The following is a 15,084-nucleotide window of genomic DNA, read 5'->3' as shown; positions in this document are numbered from 1 at the left end:
GCTATACGGTGATGTCACTAAGTTCTTGCGTGTATTTGTGTGTATGAGGTAGGGCCCCTTTCGTTTCATACCAGCCATATTCAAATTAGGGATGCATCGATACCACTTCCGATAGTGGTATCTATCAATTCTCTTCCGATTCTGATATCGGAAATCTTAGTATCGGCCGATACCGATCCCAAGCCGATACCAGTGTTGTTTTTTTGCATAATCAGGTTAGAATATCTTTACATTGTGTGGAACTAATTGGGAGTACTCATTAATATGTAAAGAAACACAAACCTCTAACTACACATTATTTCAATAGAAATGTATAGCTTATTAATAACACTTTATTATTAACTAGTATACTGGATAATGTAGCAGAAAAATTAACAGTAATTCCAGTCTTCAAGTCTTCAGTAGAAAAAAAAACCCAGTGTGTGTGTGTTGTTGTTTTTTTTTGTTGTTGTTTTTTTCAAAAATGTTTCAACTTGCATCTGGACTTTAAAGGATTCAGATCTCTCTCTTTTTTTTTTTTTTTTTTTTTTTTTTTTTTCAATTTAGTTGTAAGACATCAGTCCACTTTTCATTCACACAGTTATTTTTTGGAACCCATTCAACTTAAATATTGTTATAAATAGTAAACAGATACTAATGATGACAACAATAATAATAATAATAAATTGTTATAAATATTATTATTATTATTATTATTATTATTATTATTGACTTAATTTTAAATACAACAGTAATATATTTAAATCGTGCACTTTTTAAACCCTCACGCTTTTATTTTGACATTGTAAACTCTCCAGGAAGTCCTGTATGTGTCTGTTTGTAGGCAAGTTCACAGTAGTTTAATTCACTTCTTATTCAAATTCTGGTAAAATGCACCTCCAGTGTCATTCTAAATGTATATTATAAGTTAACTGAACTAATGAGCATCTACATCTGAGATGCTGTTCTTGAGTAGCGCTCAAATATTGCGCACCGCTGTGAAGGCTAAAAATAGCCGAGAGTACGACACCAGCCTGTGCTTGAGTTTGTGCCAACAGAGCAGCACCATTCACTAACGCGCTGGCGCCGCGCATACTATATATTTACTCATTTAAACACAGCCTTTTGTGATTCACAGAGCTATTGCACGTCTTCAAGTGGCTTTGAATAAAATGCACGAGTCATATGAACTGCTTTAATTGTGTTTTTATGTTATTTTTGGAGCTTGACAGTAACAAACATGACTAACACACAGTATCAGATTTGGATCGGGCTCGTCGGACCGATACCCGATCTGTCTAAAAGCTTCAGTATTGGAGCCGATACCGATCCAGGTATCGGATTGATGCATCCCTAATTCAAATGCACGAGGTGTAAAAAGCGCTCAGCTGACTAGGGCTGGCAAACGTTATGTTGTGTAAAGAATATTAATGAACCATGTGAAATCTCAGCAGCAGTGCTCATAATTTAGCGGCGGTGCGCCACTACTGAATGCATATAGGAAAAACACTTTAGCTGTGTTAACACAGTGATGCTGTGAAGCAGAAATGGAACCTTTAAAGTTTTAGAATACGTAAAAGCTAACGTAGGCTGTATTTTTGTTGAACTTGAACAACTTGACTCAACTTGAATATTAAATCCTTTTTTGTTAAGAATGGCTTTTTTCCTCTGATTGTTTTGATTTTATAGTTTATGGTCTGTACTAAAATGGTGAAAAGTTTGGAAGTGTTTCTATCTGCCACAGCAATTTGCTAGACCTTTACATTTTATTCCATTTCTGGTGTTTTTGCTTGAATATTTGCTTTGCTTTTTCAGGTTAGGTTCTCTCTTTCCAAATGACCATATACAAAGAGCTGTGTGTTGGCCTGACACATGATGTGCAGGTCTTGTATGTACCTGATGCCAAGTATGTGAAAGTGAGTGAGTGATTTGGATGGGGTCCCAGTGGAGTTGAGGGGTACAGCTGGTCTGTGTCAACAGCAGGCAGAAGGTGCTGCTCTTTCTCAGTTTTTCAGGCCTATTAGTTCACACCCCTTGTACCTCTGGAGTAGAAACCTCTACCTGTACTGAAAACAAACAGCAAAATGGATCAAAAGAATTGCATGAAACATTAGACTGTTCCAGTTCAGTTAGTTTTTTTGTTTGGTTTTTAGTTTCGTTTCGTTTTGGCTTTTAGTTTAGTTCTAAGTTTAGTAAATTTTTTTGTTTAGATCAGTTGTTTAGTTTTTAGTTGTTGTTTAGTTAAATGTTTTGTTTAGTTTAATTTAGTTTGGGTTTTAGTTTGGTTTTTAGTGTAGATTCGGTTTTAGTTTGTTGTTTAGTTTGGTCTTTAGTAGGGCTGGGAAATTTAACGTGTTAATTTATGGGTTTAATAGTTGATTGTTTAACACGTAAAAATAAAATTAATTAATATTAATGCAGTATCCGTTTATTTCCACTTCTTGAAACTTCACTAATGTATTTCACACTTCCTGTGGCTGAAATTGGCATATATGAATTTCCAGGAGGTACATGCTCAACTCAACTGCACATCCCAGGCCAGAAACTGATTGTGTGGAGCAGTGCACGCTTATTTATTATGCGCAACGAGCGTCCAGGGCATAGTAAACATGGGAGCAGATTTACTGTACAGAAAATGGAGGCTTCACCCAAAAGCAGTGAGCTAAGTGTGGGAGACATACGGGCAAGCTGCTGTATGCCTTTGCATCGCTCAAGCACTCACTCGTTGTCACCTAAATCAGTGCAAAAGGGAAAACATGCGATACTCGGCATGTGTGCAATAGAGTCTGAACGACAGCAAGAGAAAATAATAGTTTTGAGATTTTCATCTTCAGCAAATTTAACTTCAGCAATAAATTTGTTTTATATCTGTATGTATAGTGTTTAATAATGCATTGGCAATCTACTCTTAAGTTTATCTTGCCAATAAAGCTTGATATAAATTGAATCTGCCCATTTGATCCTATTATTGAATAAATCCACTGGATAACGGCAGAAGATTTTGCCCAACTTTTAATTACAGAATGTCCACTGATTTTATGGCATATATACATATTTTAATGTACAATATGTACATATTTAAATATTTAAAATAAATGATGACTAACCAATTTCTTGCAAATCCTTTGAGACAAAGTATAAAGTAAATATTTTTATGATTATATTTTATTGTTTTTTTAATGAGCCATGATTAACTGTTATTAAGGGACTAAAAACGGTTCAAGGAACGAACACCAAAAGCAAACACATTTTTAGCAGAATATAACCGAAAACCAGAACAAAGTGATTTTTAATTGTTCTGGAGTGGAAACGTTATTTTTAAATGCTGGTAACCGGTTATAACCAGTTAATTTCATTCAGATAATTTTTTTCATTAACTAAAGGCCAAAGGGTTTATCACAGTAAATTTTTGGAACAACACCTCTTCATGTTGCCCGAAAAAATGAAACATGCTTTGATCCTGAAGGAAACTGCTGAATCAAACATTTCTTTGCCTAATTGCCTGTTGTGGATGTCGCATTCTGCGATTGAAGACCTTTTTAACAATTATGTATCCTCAGTATTCGTGAGTCCTATGACGCTTTGCGGGCGATGTGGGCGGAACTTTAGGTTAAGCGTAAACAATCGTTATGTACTAACGCAGCATTAAAAATGACCAAATGAACAAATGATCACAGAATTATAACGAGGCGATATTGTTCTTTCTCACCTATCTGTTAATGATTATGAATTTCAGGATGATGGCCAAATATCTCAAATATAGAAGCATTTTAGTTATTTTGTTGAGTCTTTATCCATCAATGGAAGAACCTGAGCAAACTAACCTGAAAAGCTACGTAACTTATCAGCGCCTTCATAGCTGTAAAGTTGGACATGTTTTGAGAACTGTAGATAATTATGGTTATTTTAAAACATATATTGAGTCTTGTCAGAACCTGATGAGTTTGTTGTACCAAGATTATGTACTTACTGCAGATACGGAGAGGTCCAGACAGCAGGATGCTTGTGTATTGCAGGACTCAGGCGATGATACTGTCATGTAGGGCTGTCCCCGACCAAAGATTTTCCTAGTCAACTAGTAGGCGTTAGTTTAAGCCATTAGTCGACTAGTTGTCGCACGTTTATGATATTAATTTAATTACTTAAATATATAGGCTGTATGTTGGGGGCATCAGAAAATGGTTTGAGTTCCAGGGCTGAGAAAGAATGTTATAAGTAACATTGCTAACACTGTTCTATTACACACATTTTAATTGCACTTAATTTTTTTCCAGTTTCATTTGAATTTTTTGTTTAAATAAATAAAAATTGCTTTATTGTGTAGGCTTAACCCTAACCCTGCTTAACAAAAATTACCCCATAGTACCACCTAGGGTCCAACCAGCAGTAATACTGGTGTTCCTTAGTTTCTTGTGGAGTTTTTTTTTTTTTCTGCGACTAACCGACCAATTAAAACTTGGTCGACCAAGACTCTTCTCATCCACTAACATTTGGTCGACTATTAGGGGGCAGCCCTACTGTCATGCTGCCGTTTTTCAGATAAAATACAAATATTTTGCAGGAGTTGAATGTGTAGAAAGCTCAATCTATCTTTTTAATTGTTAGTTTACTTACATAATCTCGGTATCTAAATGCTATAACCTTCGTTAAATGTTTTCGTGTTGACTGAACAACCGATCCTGTTGATAGATTGAATTTATTGTTCTTGTGTAGGAAATAAAGATGTTTTAGCAGCCACACAATAAACTGTACCATACAAAAAGAACTACATGCAGTACAAATAAACATATTTATTTGGACATACATTATAAACATTGTACACAAAAGTTCAATGTTCTCTGTAAAGCAACTATAAAACAGTATGTATTATTAAAAGCACTGGACAGATAAATGTAATTGATACTGAATTAATGTCCACACTGTTTTCCAAATCACCTTTTCCCCTTAAGGGAGACATGCACATTCTGCAAAGACACTCAAAAGAAAGTGAATTGCAGACAGGGAAAATGCAGGAAAGAGGAAGATCATAATACAATTCATATCAAAACATCTCGCTACTGTATATGTCTCATCTAATAAGTATGGTCTTTCACTGTAGAATTTATCCATTTAACATCACAGCATGAAAACAGTTGAAAACATCGTCACTACTCATAGACAGTTCAGGTAAAACATTGTTCCATTTTATACTTCATAATAATGCCATTTCAAAACATGTGAAGCATTCACAAAGGCCAATGCTGAAATGAACAAATTCTCAAAATGTCTAATGAACTTTCAGCACATGTACACATACCTGTTCTCTTTTATGTAACTCATTGCACTCTGTTTCTGGACGTCTATTGTAGCCAGAGCGTAATGGTGGATAATATAAGTAATTCCTGCACTTCTTGCCAGTAAAATGAAAAGAGCACACAAACAAATTATTACAAGCTTTTTCAAACAGATGTTCATAAGTCAATCCTTCTGTAGGCAGCCGATGGAAGAAGCAGCATCTGGGACTGGAGTGGTTTCTGATCATAACATTGCTGTTTTAGTTTTGCTTGATTATTAGGATAACCATTGACTGCACACACTGTCCGGGGAAATTTAAAGACATCTTACAACATTTAAAAAGCAAGAATCTAACTGCATGACACACAAGCAAGCAGAGAACGGCTACACACAAAACGCCAACCAATCGCACTTCCGCTTGCCAACTGGAAATTCCGCACACCTTGTGAAATACAGTGAACTCACTGAGAATATTGTGGATATATATTACATATACATGCATGGCTAATCCAGATACAAGGGGTAAATTGTAAATTTCTCAGTTGTTTCCAAGTCCTCACTGAATTATTGTCAGACATGTTGCAATAATGCAGATTTGATGCTGCCGGGTTTTGACTCAGAAGCAGCTTTGTAATAAAAATTATACTTAACAAGCATACAGTTAATCAACAGTTATGATTTCTATGCTGACAAATCCACCAAATACATTTTGGTGAGGCAAGTGGCTTATTTTGGGCTTGTTTTTCCAGACCAGGTTGCTTGTTTCACTTGTGAGATCTGGCAACACTGCAATTTGTATTTCACCCACCCCTTAGCACAGAGTACTGTAATTTGAAAAAGAACGTTATTTTATTGTGTTCTTACCAGTAACCATTTGGAAAGGAGGCTGCGGAACATTTGAACCAGAACATTTGAAAAACATTTATTTATTTATTTATTTATTTATTTTGGTTTTTAGCTTTTAATTTAGTTTATAGCTTAGTTTTAGTTTAGTTTTTAGTTTGATAAAGTGTTTTAGAAACATGGCAGTGCAATCACATTACTTAATTTGTTTATCATTTTTAACCCATTTGAACTGATTCTTGCAAGACACTAAAAATAAAACAAACAAAAAAACATGTAAATCAACGGATATCAGAATAGAAGCAGTCAGATATTGGTTGTGAGCCTAGTTTTGTTATAGAATAGAAAAAAATGCAAAATTGCTTTAGGCAGGCAGTCCCAGCATAAACACCCATGTTTTTAAAAAGCAGGCCACTGTCATTCACAGGGCATACCCTCCCTTTCATTAACACATGGTTCTGTGTAAAACAAACCCTGGCAATGGACTGGCGATGGTGATTATTTGCAAGCTCTCAACAGCTTCTTGCTTTGCATCCATGCCAATTGTTTTCAGCAGATCCTTTTATGCAGATACAAGCTGTCACAGATATCTGTGTGCACATGACGGAATGCACTATACCTATGTGGCACACTGAGCAGGACGCATAGGTACACCAAGTTTGTGATCTCTCCGAAGAACGTGCTGTCCAGCTTCCTCCTCCAAATGAACTGCTTCAATTATTATGAAAGACATAGAGCTAAACGTATAGCCACCAAGGTGCAGCCACCTTGAGCTTTGAAATTGCCCTCTGAGTGCAGGGATTTCTTGTCTGAGTGTAGTGTACTATCCAAGGAGGACAGTCTCTCTGCATGGCAGCATAAGTAGCCAAACCGCCCGTAGGAGTCCAGTCCACTGAAAAGACCCTTGTTTTCTCCTAAGTTCCAAAAACCACATTAAAAAAAGAAAGAAAAACAAAACATTATTGCAGCTGTGACTTCGCAGTCCGCCCAGCTCACACTCCTGATGTTAATGTGAGGCCTTGTTTAATCCGACTGCTCGCTGTACATCTGTGCTGTTCACTTGTAGACCATGGCGCAGATTTGTTTTCTGATGGGGCAAATCATGAAGAATGCCTGACGTCCCTCACGACTGTCTACAGATGTTTTTCTTACAGAACACCCGCCCCCCCCAACACACACACACACACTTTAGTGGTCCTAACTACATACTGCATAAGTACAAAATAATACCATTTTTGAAACTTGTATTCACTTACGTGAATGTTTATATTTTGTCTATATGCTACACATTGGGCGTTTTCCAAATGGCATTTTTGCGCCCTAGAAGGGCACTTCAAGAAGGGGATGCCACTTGAAGGGTCGTTCCAAACAAAAGTACATTCATTTTTTCACAAAGGGACCTTTTACAAGACTTTTAGTAAAGGGTAAATTCAAACTGTAGTGCCACGCTATCTTCAGAGTGCCCACATCAAGAGCTTTGTCCTTTGTAGTGAGTACTTTCGATTGGAATTCGCCCATTATCATATAAACATCCAGTAAGTAAATGAGTCAGATGTTAATGTTAAATGATAATTTGTAAGTGTTTTTGACTGATTCATTAAAAGAAATGGCTTATAAGAATCATTTGTTTGTGAGACAGACTACAGTGGTCGCTTGTTTTGACGCAATGTTTGCATGCAGCCAGCGAAGACAATGCAATAGACGCATTGTCAAATTAATATATTGTGTTATGATACCCAGTCTTTTTATCTCATCACATTTGATTCATACTGCAAACTCACTACCTGTGTACAATACATTTTTGTGCAACGCTGTAGATTCAGCAGCAATTATGGAAATACACATGGTCCACAGTGTCTCGAATGTTCAGATTTTCTTTTTATCTTGGATGCCTGTGGCTTGCCTGTTAGCTTTATACTGTGTACACATTGTTCTCAGTTCTGCTCTGTGTTTGATTTGTATCGGAAATGAGTTTGACGTTTTTTAGCTAGTGGGCTGCCAACATCTAGACCTAATACATTTGAAGAATGAATAAATAAATAAAATGACATGCTCTCTCTCTTGCAGGAGCCCATCTGAAAGTGTGTCCTCAAGGTTTCTCCTGCTGTACTCTGGAGATGGAGGAGAAGTTGAGTCAGCAGAGCCGTACGGACCTGAAAGCCCCCGTCCATCAGCTTAGCTCCAACCTGCAGAGCACCTTCACCCAAAGACACAGTCACTTTGACCGTAAGTACACACCTCTTACAGACACAGTTACATGCAAATCTAACCAATCAGAATGCTTTGTGTTTGTTGATGCAGTCCTTTGTGAGGATTCATTTGCATGAGAATAAGTTCTTCGATAGTAGTGGTTCCTTATATTAAAGGGAGAGTTCACTCAAAAATGAAAATTCTGTCATTATTTACTCACCCTAATGTAATTCCAAAACTATGCTTTTCACCCTGAAACACAAAGGGAGAATTTTGAAGAATTTTCACATCTTTCCAAGTATGCAAGGACAGTTTAGTTATCATGGGCACTTAAAAAAAAAAAACACTGAAAATATCATACAATTATTTCTTAAGTCTTGTGCTGTATTTTAATTCTTCTGAAAACATGCAATAGCTTTGTGTGGTCTCACAAACTGTGGTGCAGGTTTGACATGACAATGGGTTTCAAGAAATGTAAAAACCAATGACATTTGATGTCATTGGCATTCAACCTTGCGTCACTGCTTGCCTGTTCATCTGTTCATCAGATAAAGCTATCGTATGTAGAGCATGGCTACTGAAATTATTTCCCAACAAATTTAACCCATTGACGATTTTGCATTTGCTCAGAAAGATGTGATTTTAAATCAGAGGAACCATCATTTCATCGAAACAGCTGTTGTAGCCAAAATGTAGATTCAGAATGTTTAATGAAATAAAAATCTTGTTAAAAATAAAAATAATGAAGGCATGTTTTCCACTAAATGAAAACAAGAATGCCATGTAATTTCTATTATAATACATAACATTTATATGCTCTAATACAGCAATAAAGTAAAATAAAAAAGCAATATTTCCCTACACATGTTTTTCCTAAACAAAATTGTATAAAGACCATGTATTAATTTCATTAAATCACAGCCTTTTGCGGTTTAATAATCAGGTATTACCCTATCATGATTATGGTGTAATTGTTTATTCGTGAAATCAGTCTAATGATATGCTCTTTAGGAAACATAGTGGTCAAATAAGTAAGCTTCGCGTCGGAGTACTGATTACCCTGTCGGGGTTTATTTTGCGATAACAATTGGCTGACTGTACATTATCCTGCTTATTGCACAGCTCCTAAACAAATAAATAAATGCATGGACTTAAAATGTTGATTTGCATTTAAATTATAAATATGTTAGGAGAAATAAATAGCTGAACAGCTGAATTCCACCTCTGGTTTGCAGCTTCTGTTGGTGTTTATTTTGTAAATAAGGAATATCTGACTGCTCATTATCCTGCTTATTACAAGACTACTTGCCAAATAAATAAATAGACATGAAACATTGATTTGAGTTTAAATGATTTTATTAGCTTACTTGTAGTGATCGCACAGTGATCTGAGAAGCAGGAAAGATGGCTTGTAATACTCGGATGACCAGTCTGATACGTGGATGTGCGGTTGTTACTCAGAAATATCAGACTGCTTGATGATGCCATTGACTACTCAGAATCGAGCATTCCAGAGAGCCGTGTGATAAAAAGCGTTAATATCATTAATATTACATATACCGCCCATCCCTAATCATATAGCTTCATATGACTTGGAATATAGTGGACAAGTCTAAATACTTTTATAGTGCTTTTATGTCCTTTTCGGACCTTGCCATCCCTTTGTATAGAAAAAATGTATTCTCTTTTTGGGTTAAACAAATAAATAACTGCATTTAGGTTTGGAACGACATGAGGGTCAGTAAATAATGACAGAATTTTGGGGTGAACTATTCCTTTAATCAGTTGTAGATCCACTGCACTGCTATAGTCTCACCCACAGAAGGCTGTTTGTTTGACAGACACCCCCACCTGCCAGCACACTGCCTCTAGAGACCCACAGTCTATACATCCATCTCTCCACCTGTCCCTCAACATCCCACAGTCATCTGCCACACACACACATACATACTTGCAGGCTTGCAGACAGACCACACACACACACACAGAGAATCATGGTTTCCTCTCTGCAGTGCATGTGGCAGTGAATATCAGGCAGGGAGAGAAGGATCCGGTTTCCCCAGTGCAGGGCAGAGGGATACATGGGAACATGCATCGACACTGCTGACTCATTCAGGAGGGGAAAACCCAGCAGACGCACTACGCCAGCTATCACTTGCGTAGTTTGCATGTTTTATGTGTTCACTTCCCTTCATGGTGTAATGTCATAAAAAGTGTCAAACAGAGAAAATTGAGATAAGCAATAGGGGCCTGGTCATATGCACACAGATTCGTCCAGCTTTAGTGTTTTATCTTGTGTTCATCAGGGCTAAATGGCTCTTTATCTTTAATACAAGCAAAAATCTTGATTATAGTGAGGAAGTGCTTTTATACAATTATAAGCTTCACATTTCTGACTTTAAACCCTCTAAGAATTGGCCCCATTCACTTCCATTGTATGTGCTTCATTGTAACCCAGATTTTTTTTTTTTTTTTTTAATGAAAATGAAGGGATAGATCTAAATTATACGATTTTTGTGTCTCAACATTATGCCACAAATGCTGTCGATTGAACTTTACTTGTATTATACCCGTTATATTACTTTAAGGAAACCATGTGTAGTTGGTCTTAAGGAAACCCTGTATTATTACACTGTTTTTCAAGTTTGGACGTGTTTTTTGGGAGGCGTTTACAAAAGATGCGTTCTTGCGTACAAAAACAGCTAGACGGAGTGCAACAGAATTCAGGGATCTCGAAATGCTTTTTTGAAAGTTTAACTATTTTTAATTTTATGCAGCATCTTAAAAACGTAGAGTATATAAAAAAAAATTCAACTTTTCATCTAATAACCGAAAGCACAGTGTACTACCTGCAAATTTTTTTAGATATACTAGCTGTTACAAAACAAATCTAGATTGACCAGTCAACCTGAGACGTAGTCATTCGTTGGATGACTAGTCAGCCATCGTGATCAATCCCTAGTAAAAACAAGCCAGGACTGTAACAAACCATAGCCCATGAGATGAAAGTTTGAGCTGGCGAAGGGATGAATGACGGTCCAGAGAAGGAAGAATAAATTAAGTGCTTATGGCGCATTTCCCTCCATCCTGTAGATCACAGGTAATTTCTCATCCATCCACACTTGGCCACAGTTATTTCAAAATGAGACTCATGTTAACTCGCATGTGGCCATCCAGTGTTGAGCTCTTTTTTTTTCTTCTGGCAGAAGGGCTGAGTGGTTTTAAATGGACTCAACAAAGTCAGTTTTCTGGAAAGTTCTGCAAAAGCGAGAGATGTGATGTGATGTTCAGCATTGTTTGATTCATACTCTTGGATGATGTACATGTAACATCTGATGATGTGAGTTTTTGTGGGGTGGAAGGGAAGAGAGTCATAGAGGTGATGGTTTGCAGGAGTCGTTAATGGGAGTGAATGGTAATGGTGAGTTGGTTCTCAGGATTGGGTGTTTGTGTGTGTGAGTGAATGTAAAAAGAAAGTGAGACTTCAGGGAGTTAATGGTAACAGGGATGGTGTGTATTGCAGCCAGATGTGAGCAGGAATGTGATGTGTCGGAATGCGGCGGTGGCCAGATCGCTCCCGCCTCCTTCCCTGCTCTTTTTCTCTTTTGCCTTTTGTCCCTGTTCTCCCCCCTTTCTCTCTGCCATCAGTCTGTTATTCCTTTCATTTCTCCTCAAGCTCCAGGTTCTCTGGTCTTTTGAACTCTTACCGTGGGAATATGCTCTGAATCGCCAGTCTGCGTAAAAAGTGCACTAGACCCTGGCATGTGACTTAATGAGCTAAACTGCTTTAAAATACCAATAGCTTTTATGCTTTCAAACAAAGACACTCTGAATACGTTCTTTTATTCATGCACAAGTATTTTCTTCTCCTTAGAAATGTCTAAGGTGTAAATGAGATGCTTGGGTCTCTTTAAAAGTTTAGAAGTTGTTTTTCGCCTCATAAGAGAGTAGGGATGTGCAAAACTATATTTTCAATATATTTTCAAAATGTACTAGCCGGTGGGTTGCCTCAATGAATAGTCAACATTGTAGTTAAAGGTATGTTCCGGGTTCAATGCAAGTTAAGCTCAATTGACTGCATTTTTGGCATAATGTTGATTACCACAAAAAACAATTTTCACTTATCTCTCATTTATTTAAAAAAGAAACAAACACTGCTGTTACAGTAAGGAAACGAGAGTGGAAGTGAATGGGGCCAGTCAATAAACACAATTCTCGGTTTCAAAAGAATAAAAACAAGACATAAACATTATATGTGTTAACATGATTTTAGGTTAATAAAATCACTTGCTAACCTTATCAGTGTAAAGTTATATCCAATCAAAAGCATTTCAGATAACAACTTCTGAGTTGTAACTTAAGTTATGATGGAATAACATAACAGTGAACTTTATACGGTAATACGGGCCGTTTGCCAGAGGGAGTGATTGTTTCTCTGCTTCGATATGAAATATGTTCCTTTGTGCCATTCTGTCAATTATCCGCAATTTGTGGCACAGTACAAGTCAAATACAAGAATGTCAAAATTTCCACACATAATGCATTTTCCCTAGTGGCCATCTGGATGAAACAGCCCTTTTAATGGCTTGACCTCATTTGCTTTGAGAGCACAGGTGATGTGAGACAGGTATTATTTGTATCCAACAGTGAGTGGTGCTTCTGACTCTCGTGAATCATGAGAGAGAACCAGAAGAGAAGTCAAGCTTGCATCTGATCATATCTGTACCACTCTAAAGCAAGCAGTGTTCTATAATTTTATATCAGGAGGATCTTTTGTTATAAATAACAATCCTGATAGTAATCCCAATTTTTACACAATGTGTTCTCTGATTACATTGTTTTTATGTAACTGTAATGGATTACATTTACACATTTTTTTAATTTATTTTTTTCCTTACATAATGATGTTACAAGTATTTCGTTACTCCCCAAGCCTGTGTATGTGTTGATTTTGTGTGTGCTGAAATCTAGGCACGATCAGTTGATCACAGATTTAAGACAGATCGGTGACCGGTCGACTGATGCATCCCTAGTTTACAGAAGACACATTCAAAAAATGCTAGATGATGTGCAATGGAATGGAGCAGAATGCAGGGGGTCCGAGGCGTGTTTTCTAAAAGTTGAACTGTATTTAACTCCACATGGTGTCTTAAAAATGGCACATTTGTGGCAGGACCCTCAATAAACATCAAGACAGGACACAACAGCAAAATATGTCTGTCTGAATGTGTATTTCTAATAGCTTAAGGACTGCATGCTAATTAAAGAACAAGCGCTAAAATTATTAAAAAAAAAAAAAAAAAAATCTAAATTAGTTGACATAACTGATCAACTAGTTGTTGGCCAACTAGTCAATGAGTTGGACGTCGTGATACACATTTTACTGTTTACGACAAGTTGGGCACAAAAACACAGCAGACATTTCCTCTGTGCAAGCAGGCCTGAAGAATGCAGAAGTGAATATGTTTATAGTAGTTGTAGAATGATGGTAATGAAGACTAAATGGCAACACAACTTGTTCAGCAGGAAATGCAGTAGAATATGTTTGCTATCAACACAGCAACTAGATGTCATTAAGATGAAATGAACATGAACACACACAAGCATGTTTGGGTGTGTGTTATGGGGGTAATCATTGAAAGCAGCCTCTGCTTTGAAAGCCTCAAGTTTGGAGTCATGGGCAATTAAGTCGGCTGCCAAAAATAGGTTATCTCTGGGGCTTGGTGTGTTTTTTCCTCCGTGTTAGCCTTTTTCCACTGACATGGTTCGGGCGCGGGTTCCTGGCCCGGTGCAAATTCTCGAACTGTTCCCCACATTTCCACCACAGAAAAGGCCGTTCCGGGGCCGAAAACCTGGCTCGACACCGGCCCCAAAAGCTTGCTGGTCTCTACACAGGAACCGATTATGTCAGGGGACAGAGGGTGGGATAATGTTTCGTCACCATGGTAAAAGTTTCCCAAACAACAACAATAGTATCTACCATCTGCAGCAAGTAGTACTACTTCGCTCTATAACAACATTAAAAACCCACAAAATTATCAGACATCAAAAGCGTTCAGGTAACACCACGAAACGAGTGATCTATGTGATATGGTATTTACGAAGATCCAAGATAATCTAGAGAGATAAAAATATACAAAAATGAAGATACAGCATGAAATTATGCATGCTGCCTTCAGTCGAACAATTGACCAAATCATAAACAAACTGAAAAACACTTAAGGGAGTACAGGGACCATAAGAAAGACATAAGCAAAAGCGACATTGGTTTGGACTCAGACACAGACCAGCCTGCTAACTAACCAGGGCATTGAATTCAGCCAGGAACACTTGTGATAAACAGTGAAACACAGCTGATCTCAGTAAGTTATTATATTTTCCAACTTTGTTAGCTTTCCTTACACTTTTGTCATCTTATTTTGTGCATTGTTTTGTTCTGTAAGGGGGATTTTTGACCAGCTACTCATCGTGGCTATCTGTTAAGTAAAACGGTGGGATTCTCAATCAGTAATATTATATGCTATGGCAAAAATCCAAATACACCATCTGCTACACCAATGTTAATAATTATTCCACTGTAACCGTTTACAAAACGTAGCAAATTAAGACATAGTTCATATAATATAATGTAATTACATTACCTGTCGTCTTTTGCGTAGATCTTGAGCAATGTAATACTGATGGATTGCATTAATCTGTATGTTTAAATATGTCCTCAAAAACAAGAGTAAAAGCTGTATACAAACACACTGTGACACACCATGTTTGTTTATGTTTGAGGTAGTCACATGAAACTAC

At 37.1% G+C, this 15,084-nt stretch overlaps 1 protein-coding gene across 1 annotated transcript in view; it reads left to right on the top strand.

Annotated features, from left to right (window-relative positions):
* The window catches only part of gpc4 (glypican 4), a 70,603-nt gene that overhangs the window by 38,940 nt on the left and 16,579 nt on the right, over positions 1-15,084 (top strand). Inside the window, exon 2 of the mRNA XM_051650030.1 lies at positions 8,164-8,322. Coding sequence (XP_051505990.1) covers positions 8,164-8,322 — 159 coding nt within the window. The remainder of the gene's footprint in view (positions 1-8,163; positions 8,323-15,084) is intronic.

The sequence above is a fragment of the Myxocyprinus asiaticus genome, chromosome 22 (genome assembly GCF_019703515.2).
Source record: "Myxocyprinus asiaticus isolate MX2 ecotype Aquarium Trade chromosome 22, UBuf_Myxa_2, whole genome shotgun sequence".
Classification (NCBI taxonomy): domain Eukaryota; kingdom Metazoa; phylum Chordata; class Actinopteri; order Cypriniformes; family Catostomidae; genus Myxocyprinus; species Myxocyprinus asiaticus.
Note: the sequence above shows the minus strand (reverse complement) of the source record. Positions and strands in the feature narration are given on the sequence as shown.